A 19,988-nucleotide genomic window follows, 5' to 3' on the forward strand; every position below is an offset into this window, starting at 1 on the left:
AAAATTGCCATCACCTTCTCTCTGAAGGCACATCTTTCAAGCTTAATGAAAATGAACTATGACAAACTGATCTCAGTGTACCATAAGAAAATGCTTATTTGTGGAGGAAAATATGGACTTTAAAAATCCAGTAACAGTTTAAATGTCAACAATAAATAACAGTAGGTTATGCACCTCACTATTTAGGTATTCTGATGAAAGAGTAACTAAGAAAAGAATACATGCATGAAGGGACAAGAAACTAAAATATAGTGTAAATAAAAGTTAGAAAGTAATTATTGTCCATAACTGATAAGACTTCCATGCCTAAGTGTGACAATAGTCATTTTGTTTTCTATTTTGGTACTTATACTGAGTCAACATTTTGCTAAAGCTTCACTGCTCCATGTGGTAGCAATTAGCAGAAGCAGGAGAAGAACTAGTTATAATCCTAAGAATAACTCCTGAAGGCAGCTGCTTTCCAAGACTCTTTTAGTTTCTTTCCACTTAGTGGTTGGAAAAGCTCCTACACAGCAGGGAAGAAGTAAATGAGAAATTCTCTATTCTTTAATAAGTATTAGTTTTAATGATCAACTATTTTAATAATGAGTCATTTTGCTATTCTGGTGTGCTAATGTCAAAAGGACTAACTCATTCAATTTTTCATACATCTTAAATCCAAACTGGTATTTGCCATCTAGTTATTATGTCTTGAAGCTGCCTCCACAGGGAAGACTTCCTAACATGTCCACATTATTTTTTTGTTAATTTTCCCTGTATTTAGCTTTAACTAAACTCTTTGTAATAGACCATGACCAGAAAAAAAATCACACTTTAAGGACAAAAGTTTCAGGCCTGACACTATTTTCAGGATTATTTTGCTTGAACTTGATGTTTAATTTTGTTCAGTTTCCTATTATCTTCTCCAAAGCCATGCTTTAATGGAAACTATTTTTAAAAATGCCTAAGAGGAAAAAAAATTCCAAAAGTTCCAATTTGAAAATTTCATTATGCAGAAGTCTGGCAGGCCTATTTTTCTTCCCTAGTTACAGAAAGGACTGCAAGATACATTCACTGTTATGGCTACACTGCTAATAGGAGACAAGCCAGTTTATTTAAACTAGTAGAGAAACGTCTACATGAGCTGTGGGCTCTACAGTGAAAACACAGCTAACAGGCATCAGTAAAACCAAGAGGAGGAAAACCCTTCTCTTTACCCCATGCAAAAAGCACACCATAATCATATTGTTCATCTGGGTGTACTTTTGAAAGTGCTGGGCTTGCTCATGCAGGAACCATTTGCCCACTCTCAGGACATGCCAGCCTTCTTCCAACTGCCATTCCTAAATTACCTTGGAAAAAACCCTTTAATTTCAAAATTAAAAAATAAGTTGAGATTTCCAGGCTCATTTCTATGGCTTTGTTTCTCATTTTATGAAACATTCAAACTCCTTACTACTGTTTTACTGGTCTTTTCAGCAGAGCTTGCAAATATTTCCTACATGTTTGAAAGTCAAAAAACACAGCCTCTATTTGCTATTCAAAAGTATTAAGGACACCTTAAAAAAGGCAAATAAAATCTGATCCTCAAATGAGCAAAAATAAGCAAAGGCTTAATGGAATTCTATTAGCATTATCTTTATCATTTGACAGTCAGACAACTTTACACAGAAGGTTAATACATTAATTAAGTAATTAAAAAGATATTTGCCCCAGCATTTTCAGCCAATATTAACAGGGTTTCACATTTTCAAAAAAGAGACAAAAGCAGTTCATTAATTCCTTTTGAATTCAGGAAATAAAGTAGTTTCATTATTAATTTCAGGATCCATTTGATTCAAACTATCTTCTCATCTAACATATACAGAACATAAGGCAGGACAACTCCTTTAACATCATCCATGATTTCTACAAGAAGTACAAGATAACTTGAGTTTAATAAGACATTTCTCCCACTAGCCAACTCTTTTGATTTGACAGAATTAAAATGAAGAATGCAGCTCTTTAGGAATTTGCTTGTGTGATTAATCTCTTAAACCAACAAACCCTAACCCAAACACATAAAGCCTTTCATTATGAGGATTTTTTTAGATTTTTCTGGCTCAAGATTTCTATTATCAGCTATTTTTACAATTCTCTTTAGTAGGTAAAGAAAGCCTTTGGTACCTTACAAAGCCTTTAGTATTGTACACCATTTCCCAAAGAAAGTACAGGCAAAACCAAAGTTGTTTATCAGTGTTCTTCATGATAAACTAAACAGACTGAGTTGTGCAAGTCTCACAGAAAGCATCTCTCTTTTTACCTTCATATTTCTACCATCTTTTTTTTTTACCTTTTTCTATATCCACGGTGACAGTTGCAACTTTTTAAAAGGAATGTCAATAAAAATATGCAGCTTTGCATTTTAGACACATCAATCCCATATACAGACAAGTATTATCTGTCTTTTTTTATGGTCTTTTTTTTTTTGATGACCCCTGATAGCTGAGTAATGTAGCTGAAATGGAATCTGCCTTTCTTGCCCCTCACATTTCTCACTAAAGGAGTCTGAGCAGCTCGCAGGTGTTTCCATGCAGAGACTGCAGTTGATGATAGCACAACCAAGCCCTTCAGTGATGAGGGTGTGCTACCAAGTTTCCCTGAGTAACGGAGAGGGAAGGAGAGGGGAGAGGAGAGAGGAGCTCTCTTCAGCCCTTTGTAAGTCAGCTAAATCAGAGTGGAATTTCTCAAGACACATGTACTTCTGTAAACTGACAGTGTGCTATGTGGTGCAAATAATTTGTATACTGCTGCTTCTCAAAGAAACTGGTAATAGATGTTTAGGGAAAACGGTTCTGCAACTAAACATATAAATTCTGCTATAATCACATACATTCCAAGAAAGATTAAAAATCTAAACATATAATTTTAAACTGAAGCACTATGGCACATAAATATATTTGAATTTTATAACACCAAATACGGCATATCAAATAATAAATTTTATTGAAAAATAAAAGCAGACTAGCTAAAGACCTAATCATATAAGCTAGGAACTGCCTGGAGGACTAAGAAAAAGGGGATGGTACTTTACAGAGTTGCTGATAAATTTCCAAAAGAGTAGCAGAGAATTTGGAAGGGTCTGTCACAGAGCAATCTGCTCCATGTAAGCACCTCTGTTTGATAAGATGCACGGAGCAAGGTTTCGTAATGTCAACCCTCCAGGAGCAAGCTGGGCTGGAAACAATTTCCTAAGAACTATGAAGGCCTCAAAAGGTCAGATGTCATCCATACACTGCACATGTTGTTATACAATAGCTCACTGCAGAAATCAAACTTAACTCAGAGCAAGACCTCTATTAAGAGATATAAAAAGCTACAGTTTTAAAAGAGACTACGGAAATATTTTCTTAAAATAGCTATTAAATTGGAGGGTACCTGGAATACTGAAGGGTGAAAAACTGAAACATTAGCCTGGGTTATTAGAGGTTGTACAATTTGATATTATTCCTACCATAAAATTACTTATGTCCCATGTGAGATGAAGGCTTCATTCCTCCACACTATGGAGCCATCCTGAAGTGACAGTTTGTAAAATAGAAATTATTTTCTTTTGGTCCAGTGCCAGTAATAAAATATTGCTGAGGAAGAACAGAAGTAGTCCTATATCCACAATAAAAAAATACTAGAAATCCTGGTGCTCTGGAAAGGCAGTTTTTGAACCAGGGAGAACAAAAACCTCCTATGTATTATTTCTAGTTTAAGTTGCTGCCTATTGAATGGAAAATGTTATTTGAAAAGTTTAAGTCTCAGCGGATTTGGGTTACTTAGATGGAATGTGTTGCTGTGAGAGTATGGATACAACATGACTATCCCATTGTGTCTTAAGCACCTCATTTCATTAACAAAGTTAAAGTGGAAGTGAACAAAGAGAAAAAAAACCACATAAAAACTGAAAATAATAGAGATCAAGAGGGTTTCCAACATTACTTGAGACGGAGGAATGGAAGAGTATAGATATTAAAATAGTCTGCAGAAGTAAAATGTAATTTGAGGAAAAAATCCATGAGAGATACCTTAGATAATGGGGAAGAGTCAAATGATAGAAAATTTGCATTTGGCAATAATTATAAAAATGCTGGTGCAATTTTGAACTGAATATAAAAAGACATACTGCAGAAGAATTGAGACTTTCTTCTATCCAAACATGGCTTCTCTGTGGTATGTTTGGAGTATTTGTTCATCCTGAGCATGATTTTTCAGAAACATTGACAAATAGAAGGGAGTTCCAGACAACAATGATTTCTTTTCATGAGTTCTTACAGAACTCTGATGAAAGAATAAATAAGCACGCATATATTTTCAGACTAAATGAAAACAAGTATGTGTCTAAAAACATTTTAAACCAGTCCATAAATATTGAAGAATATAAACAACAAGAACTGAAAGAAGATTCACAAATTTTCCAGAACACTCAAAATGACTGTAAGGAAACATCTGTCCAGTGTTACATGCTGGAAAACAGCTCTTCTGTGTTTTTTATAAAGTATTATCTTAAAATCTTAGGGCTCAAAATTACCTGCAGTGTGGATGAACTACTTGTGAATACACACTGTGACACAGTTCAAGAATGTCTGTCATCAGCTGAGGACAATACATTGATTTCCACTGCTATTATCTAAGTACATAAAATCAGTCTCATAGATGGGCAAACAAGACTCGCACAGAATCATACTAGAGACAAAGGATAGGACAAGAGCTAGAAGACTGTTAGCAGACAGACAAGTGAATTTCTTGAATGTACAATTTTGCAAAAGAATAAATGTAAAAATATAGAAGACAGAAAACTGAGCAGAGCACCCATATACATGAGATTTTTTCTTTCCCTTTGTACTGAGCAACAGCAACAGAGAAAGTACATTAATATTGCAGAAGGGTTCCTAGTGATTGATAAAAATGCTGCAAAATTACTTAATTTTTTTCACAAAAGTTAATGTATACTGTTACCAACATTCTGTAAGAACTGCCACTGAAGTACTGTAGTTCCAAGAAATAAATGTTTGCATACGGAAATACAAAATGAAAGTTCCCTAAATAAACTCAGGCCATACTTGGATCTCTGTCCAGCACAAACACTTTTAATATCGACAAGCAGACTGTATGAGCAAACTCCAGCAGAGATTAAAGGACTATTCCCATAAATTAGATGCAAAATTACCTTGTAAAAAAAAAGTGTATGTACAAAATTAGGCTTATACTTCAGCTTTAGTACAAATGCAAACTACAACCAGCTACCGTAACAGTTAAGAATTCCAGCATTCACTAGTAATGCCTATAACACACTAACTTTCAAATTCAGCCATCCATTGAGTGAATTTGGTTTTTTAAATATCACATGCATTTCATCACTTCTACTTGTGCAATCAAGAAAGTGAAGGATATTCACACTGCTTAAGCAAACTGACCTTCGCCCCTCAAAATGTGAATCGTAGGAACTATTTCAAAAGCTCCTCTCCACACAGCAACTAGACTGAGGCTATAAATTTATGGATCAGAGACAGGCAAGGAAAATCAGATATGGTGAATATTCCTAAAATCTTCTATTCCATTACAAGAAAAATTTTTACTACACAGGACTGAAACAACCTGGAATGGTTCTGATACAGTGTTCAAAAGACAAAGTGAGCGGGGAAACTACCAATTTTTTGGGATGCTTAATTACATATTTCTGAGATAACAAGAAGCCATTTTAGCTACATTATGCTAGGCACTTAGTTTCATTTTTATCAATAATTACAAAAGTCAATTAACATTAAGTCTTTGGTTACATTATTATTGGGAACTACCTTTATTTTGTACGTACAATTATATATCTATAGAAAAGAAACAGAGAAACCTGCTTTCTAATCCAAAGTACAGGGAATTAAGGAGAAGCAGGACTGAAACATACCAGTGGAAGTATGATTCAACAGACTACTGTCTCTATTCTAAGGAAAAATATTAAAACATTTTCCAGTATCAAATTCAATTCGTAAAAGTTTTAAATTGACATCTTAAAGGTGACATCTCTATAGCACAATACCATGAGCACATCCTTTCATTGTCAGCTCAGTGATGAGAGCGTGCTGAACCAGCACCATACAAACAAAGGTTGAAAACCAATTTCTACATAAATGCAAGTCTTCCTAAAGGCTTGTTATTGCACATTTCATGTTGACATAATGAATTTTCCATTTTTGGTTTTCTCATTGACCCAAAAGACATAAAATATGGGGACAAAACTTAGGCTTCTTAGTATGTTTTTGGTATGACACATACTGGCAAACTAAGTTTCCTCCCTTAAAATAATTTGTTTGACTGAATGATGTAATGAATCCTATCATAGGAACGATGTTTGTCATCACAGTTTTTTAATAACCTGGGATTCTATATCTCCACTGAGATTAGACTTAATCCAATTTAACAAAGTGAAAAACAATGCAGATTTTCTTCAGTACAAGTTATTAATGATTTTTATATCAATGTGTTTTTATTATACAGAGACAGTAACAACTCAGATAACTATCAGAATGGCTTACTCAGCAAAACTGATGAAAAAACATTCCTGTGTTAATTAGTATGAATAACAGCAATGCAGAGTGAAGAAAATACTAGGTGTTTGTGCATAGAGTTCTCATTTGTTTATTTTTTGTGCCATATGCTGCTTGAGAATCTGTAGCTAATTTTCTGCACTGGCTACAATGCTTCGTCTGGCACTGCTGCCTAGGCTTGACCCCGCACAAAGGAAAACTGAAGCAGAAATTCATCCCTCCTTCTACACAGTCCTGGTTACACAACCTTCAAAAGCATTATGCTAGTTTGCAAGCAAGAGACAAATTTAACCAACTCACTTTTCACTTGTGGTGCCTTTAGCAAAGGGAATAATCTGCAAACTAATTTTCACTATGTACCACACTGTGTTCATCTTAACACTGTTCCCATTTCCTGATACACAGACTGCCCCCCCAGGTTTTAGTTACTCTAGTTACTCAAGGTTTCTATTTCCATCAGAAGTAATGAACAGGAGCATTTCGTTTACATGTTTCTCCAGTTACACAAATGTTATGCAATAAATTAAAAAATGTTTTTAGATTCCTAATGGAAAAAAAATTTGAACTTCAGGCATGTGACAAAACACACTTGTAAGTGAAAAGCATTGTATATATGCTATAAAGAACTCAAATCAACTGGAGGGTCTAAGAAATCGAAAACATACATGAGTACTTAAAAGAAATCTAGGTATGTTTAATTGTGCAAATAAACACAACTCACTCAATCTTAGTTCTGCCCTTTAGTGAACAAAATTACACCAAATGAAAGATGTGATTTTAAAAGTTCATGTTAATCTAATTTAGAATCATAAATAACAAAATACTACAAGAACAATCACACAGTCATTTCACATGACAACTCATGGCCATAAGGTCATTAGGTTAAGCTTCTCATTTTTCCCCCCTTACTTTAGCTTCATGTAAGTGTAATGTAGGCAAATTTCCTGAGCAACATTTACTGGCGCATTACCTCCGCCTCTGTGTCTGTTTAGATTTTTCTGACAAGCAGATCCATCTCTCTTATGCCACTCTCCTTGCACAAGACACAACAAAAGCCACACACAATTTTGCTTAGCAGTGTTGTACTGCAGTACTAAAGAAAATGACGCCACAAAGCCATTAGAATTTTGTTTTGTGAGGGGACTGGAAAACCATTAAACTGTACCATATTATAGTTTGAAAATTGTTTTGGGTCAAAACCCAAGGTCAGAGTAATTCTCTTGTGCTATATTTTCTATTACTTTTTTCTGATTCCAAGTTGTGTAGCACTTGACCTATCCACAGATACTGCAAAGTAAAGTTACAGAGAAAATAAAAAAAAAAATAACCCTCCCCTCCTCCAGACTCATGCATTTTTGCACCAAAGGGCAGATTTTTCTATTCCAGGACTATCTCACCTCTGGAGTAACATCTCGCGGTGCAAACCCTGTTCCTCCCGTTGTTAAAATCAAATTGAGTTCCTTTTCATCACACCAATCTATCAGCGTCTCCTGAAAGAGAACATGAATCCTGTCAGATCCAGCAAGAAATGGTTATATCAGATAATACCTGAAGACTTGAAATGTCTTAAAACCGAGACACACACAATATGGGGAATTATAAACCATTCATGGCTTTTTATACAAAGATTTTAAACCAGTATTTATAACCAAGATAAGACAGAATAATGCAAGTATCTACATAATATTATTTTGCATATGGAAACTGAAATTCAGTTCTCTATCTCTTGACCTGAATTGGAAAACAAGAATTCACAGTTATTAATTTCTACCATTGTTTATTTTGATATATAAATATAATATTCTTCAATACATTATCAAACTAATAGAGTATGTAAATTTAATTTGCATTACATAATTGATTCTTGTAATAGTAACTTTGGTTTACATGCTGCACTTTTTGATAGCCTGAAAAAACCAAGAACCATGGATCTGTAAGCCTAACTACCAAAAGATTCAATAATGCACTTGATGCAGCAGGTGATGATCTACAATCATCTTTCCTACATTCCCCTAATAACAGGAGTGTGTATACCCATTCCAAAGCTGGACTGAGAAATCTGTCATTTAAATTCAATGACTTACAATTCTGGAAAACTCATGATACTAGAGAAGTGTTTAATTTGATTGATATATTAATTTACAAAATGACTTTTTAAACTAGTTTTCAAACTATGACAAAAATTTGACATAAGCAGAAGACTTATTTAATCTCAATGTGATTATCTCACTTATCCTTCATATTCAACTGTGGGCCAGCACAGCAGGAGCATGTCTGCCTGGAGTGCAAAATTCACTGTCTTACCTTAAGTACACTCATTACACAGTAAAGTATCATCTACAGAGATCATATCTATTATTGAGACAGTTATCCATATTCTAGCAAAGAAACAACATTATTTGAAAATGTTAAGGACAAATTTAAGTTTTGGGAGCATTACACTGGGAAGGAAGGAAAAGTTTTGGAGATTGTTGGCTTAAAGCTTATTATTTATCACAAAATTAGCTCTGAGAAATACACTGGTTTAAAAAGCTTAAAATAAAATCTCTGGAACAATTGAAAAAGTACAACCAATTTAGGTAATCCTCAGCTGTATTTTTGCAGGCCTAGTACTCCTATGCAACTCCCATTTAACAGAAGGATCATATACAGACACTTAAAAATTACAGCTAGAATAAACCTATGTCTTACTGCAAGCCCCACCACACCAATACATCCAAGGATTACTTGAAGAAGTGGCAAAACCAAAGGTTCTGTCTTTATTTCTCCTTTCTTTACTCATTACTTCCACTTCCTCTTTTGTATTCTCTCTTGTCTTTATTAAAATCATATTAATCTTTTTACTCTACCCCTTTGGAGAATAACTCTCTAATTCACTGGGTTGTAAGTGAACATCCCAGAAGTTTGTTATATGAACATTTCAAATAAGCTTGAGAAAGGAACAAGGATAATGCCTCAAAGTTGTACATAAATAAAAGAACTAGTAACTATAGCTCTTGTGTTACATTTTGAAAAAAATGTGAATTATGGTAGTAAAAGGATTTTAGGTCTTAAAATTTTTTGCTTCAATAACACAGTTACACATTAGGAAATTTCTTTCAAATAGGTGGCATCTCTATCATCTAGAAATATATTTGTCTTGACTTAAACAGGTACACATTTCAGAGAACAGTTTGGAGAAGCTCAGTTTTTGGCAAAGTTAGACCTTAATATTGCAATTATTTTAAAAATTAATATGGTCAGGGAAAAATCTTCCTATAGAAAACAGGATGGATAGGTTTTCGGCATTTGGTTTGGTTTTTTTAAAGCATAATTTAGCTTTGGATAAAATAAAACCTCTCAAATTTCTTTTAACAAGAAAATAGATCCTTCCTCTGTTCTCATTTTGCTACAGTTCAGTAATACTTCCATTAATGAGGGGAGAAAAAGTCATGTGATATCCTACAAAAAACTAAAGAAATTAGCATCCTAACTCTTCAATTAAATCAAGCAATAATTAAGTGCCTATTCCTGCTACTGCATCAGTGTACCTAGGCAGACTCCTAGATAGAATTCTCAATTAAGTTCTAGTTATAGTAAAGAAACTTTCAAGCTTTCAAATAGAAGACCTTTAACCACAAGGCAGTGAGTTTGGGTTTCACTGTACTTTAGAAGTGCAAATTCATCACTTAGATATTTTAAAACCATGGAAAAATAGCCAAGGCTTATATTCAGCTTATTTATTTTCTCTCTAACCCAAAACAACTGTGTCCCATGAAATAGTCTCATTGCGGTGAAAGAATCTAAAAAAGGAAGCCCCCACGCTCATCTATTATGAACAAATTGTGGACTCAGAACAGGTAGATTCTGTACTGGCTTTGCAGGGAAATGAATTTTCTCTGTCTTCAAATAAAGATTTCTCTAGGCAAGTGACCTGATATTTGGCTTTACTGATGCTATACAAGCAAAATTATTATATAACATTTCAACCAAAGAAAATTTAATTTAATATTTTTTATGCATATTTCTCCTCTTCTGTTGTTTCACTGATGATAAGCTTTCGAGAGAAAATGGCTAGGTCAACAGATTATGTAAAGCACTATTATTTCATTCAAGCCATTGGAATGATGCTGATGGATACAAAATACAGTAGCTGGCTCTGAAAACAGTCCAGTAAAATTACCACCAAGTTTTAAAAAGCCAGAACTAAGCTACAGAACTCCGCGGGGGAAAAAACCCCAATCAATAAATAGCTTAATACTTTTAAAAATTAGTATCCTAAATTAGGCTTTATCAGTTATTTTCCAGGGTCAAGGTGTAACAGAAATGAAGTCATTACAGACAGTTCCTCCACAAATAATTTTATTTCAAAAGGACACAACCATTTCAGATTTCACTGAAGTCCTAAAATAATTATATTAATTATGTCTTTCTGATGCACAGAAGTAAAATGTCAGGCCAAGTTGTCTCCTTAAGCTTTAGATTAGATCTAGTTCCCTGTCCTCTTTACCTAATTTCTCATATTTTCTCTCTCAAATACATTTAAATTTCCCTCATTCAAATGAGTAAGAAATCCTTAGGTAAAACAAACAACTTCTTTCCATCTCTTGCTGCAAAGAGCTGTTGCTACTATCAGCTCCCTCTCTCCCACAACCTGGAACTACTCATTGGACTTCCTATGCACTGCCCGGTATTGAAACTACTTCAATTATAACACTACTCAACAAAAACTTTGTTTATGATGCTTGGAATTGTCTCATGACCAGTGTTAGTTTTACCAGTGCAGAAAAATCCTGCCTCATTTTTTCTCTTAGTCTTTCACACGTGAATTTATTGATTTAAAGACCAATAAAGAGCATTACCTCAGGGAAAAAAAGCCTACAGGTATGGCTCAGTGCAGACACCCTATGTATTTGGCAGGTACATGCTTGCAAATTCATAAAGGCACTACCACATCAGGATACACTAAGCCCAAAAACTGTACAGATGCATTTTGGTGGCACCATACTTAAGCTAGTGCTACCTGACATTTCAGTCAGGGAACAGCTTGAACACTCACTGACATATTTCCTTCTGTGGAGGTAACTTAAGCATCTCCATGTCCAAGATGCAAACCTGCCATTAGTCTAAGCTGCAATGAGCAAGCCATAAAATTTTGGTAATTTTCATTTTGTATTTAAAACTAGTTCCAGGGCTCTGACTCTTCCCTACACCACACCCTGCCTTGATCTACTGTGTTCAAGCGAGAGAAAATACATTATGCTTTAATTTGGTAGGGTTGTCCAGCAACTCTTCATGATTATCATTAGGTATTGTTGTATTTCTAGCAACTCTTCTTCACTCATAATTTCTGTGGGATAATGCCCCACCACGATGCACAAGAAACCTGATCACAGGATACACAATTACAATAGACAGGGAAGTGGGCTATTTCATACCTCCATCCTTTAATCTCTGCATAAGTGAACTGGAAAAACAAATAGGGATTCCTTTCTGGAATGAGAGGAAACAATGTCCTGATCTTTAAAGATAAGTAAGGTTTGTGGATTACTTATCTTAGCCAGAAATTTAAACTTGAGACAGGCTGCAAGTCTCCTCCAGTCCTCCTAGCACTACTGTCTGGTGGTTTTTCACAGACATTGAGACTACAAGCCTTAACGGGAGCAAAAGCGCTACAAAGCACATGAAAATGGTCATTGTGCATCAGATTAAATGCCTACACAGAAAAGCTGAAGTCCTGATGACTTTTCCTTTTCTATGATGCTACAGTCTATGGCACTTCTTGCCTTTTTTTTTATTGTCCTATTTTTGCCATCACTGCTCTGAGAGTGTGGTAGCACTCCCACAAGTTTATGCTTCCAAAATTACTAGAATATCTTCCTTCAAGTCAATATTCTGGTGCTTACCATTTAGATGAACACGTATATGTTTTTCTGATCGATACATAGTTTACTTCATAATACAAGGTTTGTAAAAAGAATTCTCAATACACATACGTATTTTCATATACCATAGCCACTAGAACACGACATGTACACTGCTATAATTTAAAACATCCAGAAAGAACAGGGAAATGCTAAAAACAGTATAAACAGGGCAGGATCCATACAGAATTCCTTCATTCTATATTCAGTATTGAAACTAGTTAAACAATTCTTAATTCCATAGTTAACAAAGATGTTTGACATTTTGGCCCATGTTAGATTTTTCCAGCACAGTGCAATTGTGAAGTTATTTCACCTTATATGCATCACTAATCACACAGTAAGTAAAATATGTAAAAATTTAAACTGCTGAACAAATATAAGTGTTAAATATGAATCTTAATTATGGAAAAAATATACATTTATTTACATTGGATTTTGAAACAGAGGTAAATCAGTATAAGCTGGTTTACAGACATGCATACTTATCCAGAAGTATTCTCAAAACAACTTCATGTGACTTAAAAGATCACTGTGGCTCCCAGGACAAACTACTGACAATCTTCAGAGATGTAGAAGTCTGTGTTCTCCAGAGCAGACCTCAAAATTACAAGCTTTGTAAAATTATTTAAATTCTGTATTTGCAAGCAAATCCTGTTTACTTTAGGAAAATACATTTTTAAATGCAAGGAGAAACATAGAACAGTATGTTTTTAAATGAATAGTGATAGCTTTCCTTAGCAAAACAAGTTAAATTAAAAAAATATTCATCTATAAAAAGCCATAATAAATATCAATCTATTTTTCTTTCACACTTTTTGGGCTCAAGCTTGAAGAGTGTAAAAGATAAATTTCATGTATGATGAGTTAACATCATCACAATGAAGAAACTATAATGAATGACAATATGACAAGACAGATCAAAGAAGAGAAATTCGGCATAGACACAGATTTGCTAGGAAAACTGGATGTAGTTTCAAGCACTAAGTTCCAGGAATATAAGAATTAGCACATTAAGATCTCATTACAATCTTAACTTAGTCATGTAGCTTGGACTACTCCAGAGCCCAGCTCACTAAAGTTAAGCCTGGTTCTACAACAGGAAAGAACATACATGAGTCAGAAATTCATGTCACAGCACACAAAGCAGGAGAAAAGAAGAATGAAAAGTTGAAGTAACCCATTTGTTCCTCATTGTATTATTCAGGAATTTGAATCTTCTCTATTCTGTGGATCATGGCCTGTACATTATTTCAAAATATAGACTGGGGACTATGCAAGAACACGAATACCCAATAAAGAAAGGCAATGAAGCAAAGAGTGGAGTACAACATTAAATTTGAAAAGCAGGGAAGGTCTTCGAAATGTCAGCATATTCTTAGAATTAATTTCATATATTTTTGCCCTACTTCTTGTGAGGGTTTTATTTCTTATGCTAACAATCCTTTACTTATTGTTCAAAAGCTTCCATGAATTGTGGAGGCCTGAAGATACTCATGAGTGGAGCAACAACTTTACAAGAAATCAATTTCAAAATTATTTAAGAATTTCATAAAATTAAACATTAAAGCAACATGAAAACATGTGTGTTGTTTTCTATTATCTCCATTCCTTTTATCCCTTCCTCACCAGCAGAAAGCAGAAGGTAAGAGAAATGTTAGGAATATGTTCAGTGTAATCACTGTAGTCAAGAGACTTGAATGAAATGCAATTATGTATCTCGCTGTGTCTAAATACAGCTTTTCAAATTTTGAGATTTTACAGAACACAGTAAGTCATCTTTCAAAAATTCTACAGGTGAATTTCCAGTTTTCAGCATCACAGTCATGTTGCAGTTGTTTTTTTAAATACTAAGCTAATGTATTAAAAGATGTCATAAAAATGTAACTATTTTATTGAAATGCAAAACTAAAGGAGGAATGGAATAAAAATGTACTCTATAAATGGCTGACTTTTTAAATGGAAATTTAATTACAGGCATTTTCCATTTAAAGTAAATTGCAGCTATCAAGTATTTCAAGGTTCAACATACCAATGCAGTCTGTAACATACTTTTTTAAAAGTACTTCATGTCTTCTAAAACCTACTATTCAAGGTAATTAGCCCTAAAACAGAGGGGGGGAAAAAAAGTAGGTTTTGAAGAGCAATCATCAACAGAGTTCATCTATGCAAACAAGTAAGGAAAGTCTAGCAGAGAGATGTGCAAACACTGAAGTGTCTGGTCAAACCATCATGACTGGAAGAGCCAACACTTTAAAGAGCTGAGACTGGCAAAAGAATTTCTCATTATTTTGATGGAGAGAGGTAAAGACAGTTGAGGCCATGTACACAGTTGATTTCCTCTCAGAAAAACAAAGGTAAGATTCTTATTGCAACCTACCTACCTTGACATACTAGTCTTAGTATGTCTATACTAAGTATGCCTACACAGTAATTAAGAAAAATAGTGAGTTGTTGTATGATTTAATAAATTGCATTAAAAACTACAAGTAGATTTAGGTCAGAACAAACCACGCACCTACATGCACACAAAGGCATAAAGACCCTTTTCCTTCTGTACAAAAATCTGCTCCCATCTAATGTTGGTGCCACCGGATCCTCCTAGAGCCAGGCTAAGGTTACTCACAGGAAAGGATTGGGCACTTGGCATAACAGCTTTCTACAGATGCTTGGAGGAAGAGATGGAACTTGGAATTAGATACTTTCCAATGTGTCTGTGTCACAAAAGACCTTTACTGTTGACTCTGTATTTGGCAGATATATACATAAGTGTAGGCCTATGTGCTCATTTTTATCTAATAAAAATGTATTAGCAAAAGCACCAAAGTTCAATGTGTCTCATTTCTGCCATGTATAAAAGGCATCTCTCTAAAATACAATATTTACTCACTAAAATAAATATTACAGAGTTATAAAAATTCTGGTTTTCGTAAGAATTGAAAACAATTAAAAACTTAAGAAAAGACAAGCTAACAACAGTAGAAGCTAAATAGCAACTGGAATGAAAAGGAAAAAGAAAGCATATAACCAAATAAATGAATCTAATACTATTTACTAGCTACAGATAGACAGAAACGTTCTCTCTCCATTTTTAAATTTTCTCAAATTAAAACAGCACTTCAAAGACCTGTTATCACAAGAATACATGCTTAGTTTTGGAGCCATAAAATTCAGATTATTGGGCACAACAAGATGGCTTTTCCCACATTTTCTTCCCCTTTGCATACATATAGTGTTCATCTAAGGTTGTTTAGAAAACTATTCTTTGGGTTTTCATCTCAGAATGTGCAAAGGCAACTTGATGTTACACACAAATCAGTTACTTTGTAAAACTAGAGCTCTTCATAATATTTTAGGTATGTGTACCAATACCTACAGCACATGTATCTCATGTACCACAGACCAGAAGCTTCAGCAAAGTTTGCAGGCTGTAACTAAGCCCAGATAAATTACACCTCAATCTTACGGAAAAGGCAAAGTGATAGAAAACCAACTGTAAATTTCTTTGAGCTGCCACAGCAACATTAATTGCTACAACCTTAAGGAACTGGTAAAAACACATCTACCATATTTGCAAAAGTGACAGGTCTCAGAGAAGTCCCAGTACAAATGCCTCAGAATCATATTTCTGTAACAGCCTTCAACTCACTTGAAAATAATCATTTGCAGAATTTGCATGTGAATATTTGCATGCACGGACAAGTACATCTCCAGTTTAAGCTAGGTTATACCCCATGTCTACTTGTTTAATTGGCAGGAAGTGCAATGAATTAGAAAATTACTACAAGGCTTCTATGATTAAAAAGAAAAAACCACATGAGGTCAGCTGCGGAAAAAATGTTTAAACTCAAATGTTGGCTTTCCTGCAACTAAGAAATTTTAAAGATCAATACACTAGTATAAATAAAACTGATTCTTACAGAATCCTGTTCCATTTCTAGCCTCATTTTCTATTAGTAAATACAATCTTACATGTTACTTGACACACTTAGCTACAATTGTGAATGACATTATTTTATTTTTTAAATTATATTACAACTTAGATGATCTCAAGTTTTCATGTAGCTTTCAATGGAAATGACAAATTGAATAGAATGAAGATATTTAAATGTCTAAATAAGGTTAGGATGGGGGGAAAGACAAGAGATGAAACCATTAGAGAGATAGGGAGCTACTCAGTGTAATGCGGTTTGTGGTATAAATTTCCCCCCATGTATTGTTCATGCATATCATCCATGGAGTCAATGAATTAAATTGGTTTTTAAAATAAAATCTACTGCTTTACCTGTGAGAATACAGTAAAGAAAATTTACCTACCAATGAACAGCTGCAGTACTTTGAGACACTTAGTCCATACATATATTCTAAGAGTGGGTGGGCTTGTGGTCTGCCCTGGAGTGTCCCGGGAGGGGCACTCCCACTCCTCCCCTCGTCCTGCTTGAGGCACTGACACACTGCCACCACTGCAGTTCCTCTTAAATGCACAACCAAACCTGAAAGAGATTCAGAAAGAGGGGAAAAGCAGGTAGGAGACTAATGTACATGCAGACTATACCTCTCAAAGAACACCAGTTACTGATGAGTAACCTTTCTTCTTTGAGTCTGCATGTACATTCCCACAACGACTCACTCTGATCAGTTACCTTTGCCTTTTCCCATCCAGGAGAAGGCCTGAGGACTCCCACAAAAGACTGCAGCATCACTCCACTGAAGGCTGAAACAGCCCTGGATCCTATTAGACTAAGACAATGCTGGGTGAAAGCAAAGAGAGAACTCCAGGTGACCTTACAGCACATGTCTAAATACCATACAATATAGATACTAAGTTTATCCAGAGATCTAATAGAATTTGGTTTGGCCACATGAAATTCCTTGAGTCTACTCAGAGACAGAAAGGCGCCTAAACAATTATTATGCGAAGTCAGCCAAACTTGATATTCCCACTGTGCAACAAGAAGCAAACTAGAAAACTTGGATCTTTGAAGAGAAATTATAAAGGCCTTATGAAATCAAAAATATAAAGTATAAAATTCAATCAAAGAAGGATAAGATCTGGAAATAAGTATTGAAGGACTAATTTTCTTGTTACTCTGGATCTTCAGCACCATTTCAAGAAGGATTCGTGGATGATTGAAGAACAGATATTCTGCCCATATATAAGTAGTATGTAAAATAGCAGCTATTAGGACCAATATGCTTCACTAGCTGGCTGAGAAAACTATTTCCAAATGTACCACTTTCCTAGACACAAGCAGAAGGAGTAAGCAGAAGTAAGAATTAAAGAGCTCAAAAGCAGAGAAGCAACCACCGTAATACAGTGGTTTTCCACTGCATGAACAGTGGGAAACTGTCATCAATCATGAACAATTCAATACATCCTGATCATCTCTTAGGAAGATGTGAATTGTGAAATGTGTGAACATCAGTGTACTCAGAGCGACCTGGTAACCTCACCAAAATACAGAGAGAAATCAAAGCAACTACATATCACAACTATTCAGAGAGCTGAGATCAAAGCAGCAACAAACATGTCATACAGACACTATCATTTTCTCATAGAGTATGCATGCCTAGGTTATACTTTCCTGCTACTAATTATCATCACTCTGGAGAGAAGCAAAAACTGACTGCCCTAGAGATTGATTAATGTTTTGGCTTGGGAGTCCCAAGATTATCACAGACTGAAGAGCGAGGGAAGAACTAAAATACAATTTCTATGAAGACTACAAAAGAAGTATACTCATAGCTGCCCATGATTATACCCACTATCAGAACAAGGTGAAATCACAAAACAAAAACCCCACAGTTTTGTCTTTACTGAGTATTTCTCATGTTTGCCAATTGTGATAACTTACAATCAATGCACCATAAAAGGAGAATCATCTTACAAGTCTAATCCAAATAAAATTGCTGTATGGATCTATTAAACCAGGCATCTGTATGACATGCCAAAACAATAAGTATATTTTCGCACAACCAAAGGCAGCATTGCAAAAACTGTAACATTCTCGAGTACTGAGAAATAAGGCCCTAACCTAAGATAATAGGTTGCTCCTGAGGTGAAATCATTGCTATCTTGTAGCATATGTAAAGGTTGTGGTCTCCTTCCTACCCAAAATGTTCTGTATGTTTAAATAGTCAAATATAGTGTTATGCTTCACTGCATGAAAAATGAAGCTTCAATAATGCCTGAGTCTATTAGTCCAGATGATCATGTGGGGGGGAAAAAAGGCAGTATGACTATAATAGATGGTTACAAGCTCCTGAATTCCAAGTACTGATACTGTTCAAGCCAGAATGGAGTGACTGTGGTGACACAGACACTGCTTTTTTCTAACCACAGCAGAGTTAAGGGTATTGATAGATAAGCACCAGTCTGAAATGCATGGAAATGAAAAGATATCTCCCTACCAACTCAGATGCTCTTGCCCTCTAGAGAAGACATTTTAATTTCTGGATGTTATGATAGATTAATTAATCCTTGGCGGATAATATTGTCAACACAATTGCCTATTTAAATATGTAGAGAAATTGCTGTTAAGAAGATGTGCCAGCATATTTTGAAGATCCTGAAAATCTGTAACAATTATTTTATGTCAAGCACAACAGCTCCATAGATGGAGTAATTTCATGCTTGCACCTCCATGCTTACTGCCACAGTGCACTATGATGGTGCCATTCACTAAAAAAATCACTGTTCTGAGCATCAGCGTATGGATCCTGAACAGCATTCTGATATTGCCTGGTAACTTTTATTAGAATCATAGAATATCCTAAAAATGCTGCTCTTGTGCAACAAAGAAGCCAGCCTAGCTGACATCTCTACATATTTGTAGTGGATCCTGCTACCAGCTGGGAGACTTAAAGATTACTATCTATCACCTATATTAATTCTCTAACATCATCAATGCTAGATTTAGCTTCCAGAAAATAATAAACCATCAGTAAGGAAGCCACCTCATTCAAAACAAAGAAATGTCTTTTAGTTCTCTAAATATAAGGAAGATATGGACATCCTGCTCTGATATATTCTTGTGATAGGGACACACAAACAAGAAAGAAAAAGGTATACACAACTAAAGAAAGAAGTCTGGAGTATTCTGGATCTGATTAGATTGTCTGCACATCTCCATTTTCTGTTGAGTAGGAGTAATACTGAAGACCCTGAAAATGATTCTCAAAAGCTATAAGGAAAGTATAAAAATCAATTGAAATTCATTGACAGTTATTAATGCAAAAAACATGTTAACAGCTCTTGCAGGCAATGAAAAATGAGTAACTATGATCAATACAGAAAAAAAAAGATTTTTCCCTATGTGCCCTGGTTGTTTTTTTCTATAAAGATAGAGCACAATAAAAGAATAATAGAATGAACTAATAATAGGCTGCCTTGCTGATTAAGTTATTGCTTATTCCTAAGTGAGTGTAAGCATCTAAAGAGTAAAATGTAAAGAACCTTTTTACACTTCTAAGACTGAACCAAACTTACAAGAGTGACTGAATTACTGAACTGGAAAGGCCATTCTCTTGAAAGGAA

The 19,988-nt window shown here is 34.9% G+C and overlaps 1 protein-coding gene across 25 annotated transcripts in view; it reads right to left on the reverse strand.

Annotated features, from left to right (window-relative positions):
- GPHN (gephyrin) overlaps nt 1-19,988 on the reverse strand; it is a 269,940-nt gene that overhangs the window by 120,234 nt on the left and 129,718 nt on the right. For all 25 annotated transcript variants that reach the window (XM_036383547.2, XM_036383538.2, XM_036383545.2 and 22 more), the window contains exon 4: nt 7,946-8,038. In XM_036383547.2, coding sequence (XP_036239440.1) covers nt 7,946-8,038 — 93 coding nt within the window. The remainder of the gene's footprint in view (nt 1-7,945; nt 8,039-19,988) is intronic.

Source organism: Molothrus ater, chromosome 6 (genome assembly GCF_012460135.2).
Source record: "Molothrus ater isolate BHLD 08-10-18 breed brown headed cowbird chromosome 6, BPBGC_Mater_1.1, whole genome shotgun sequence".
Lineage (NCBI taxonomy): Eukaryota > Metazoa > Chordata > Aves > Passeriformes > Icteridae > Molothrus > Molothrus ater.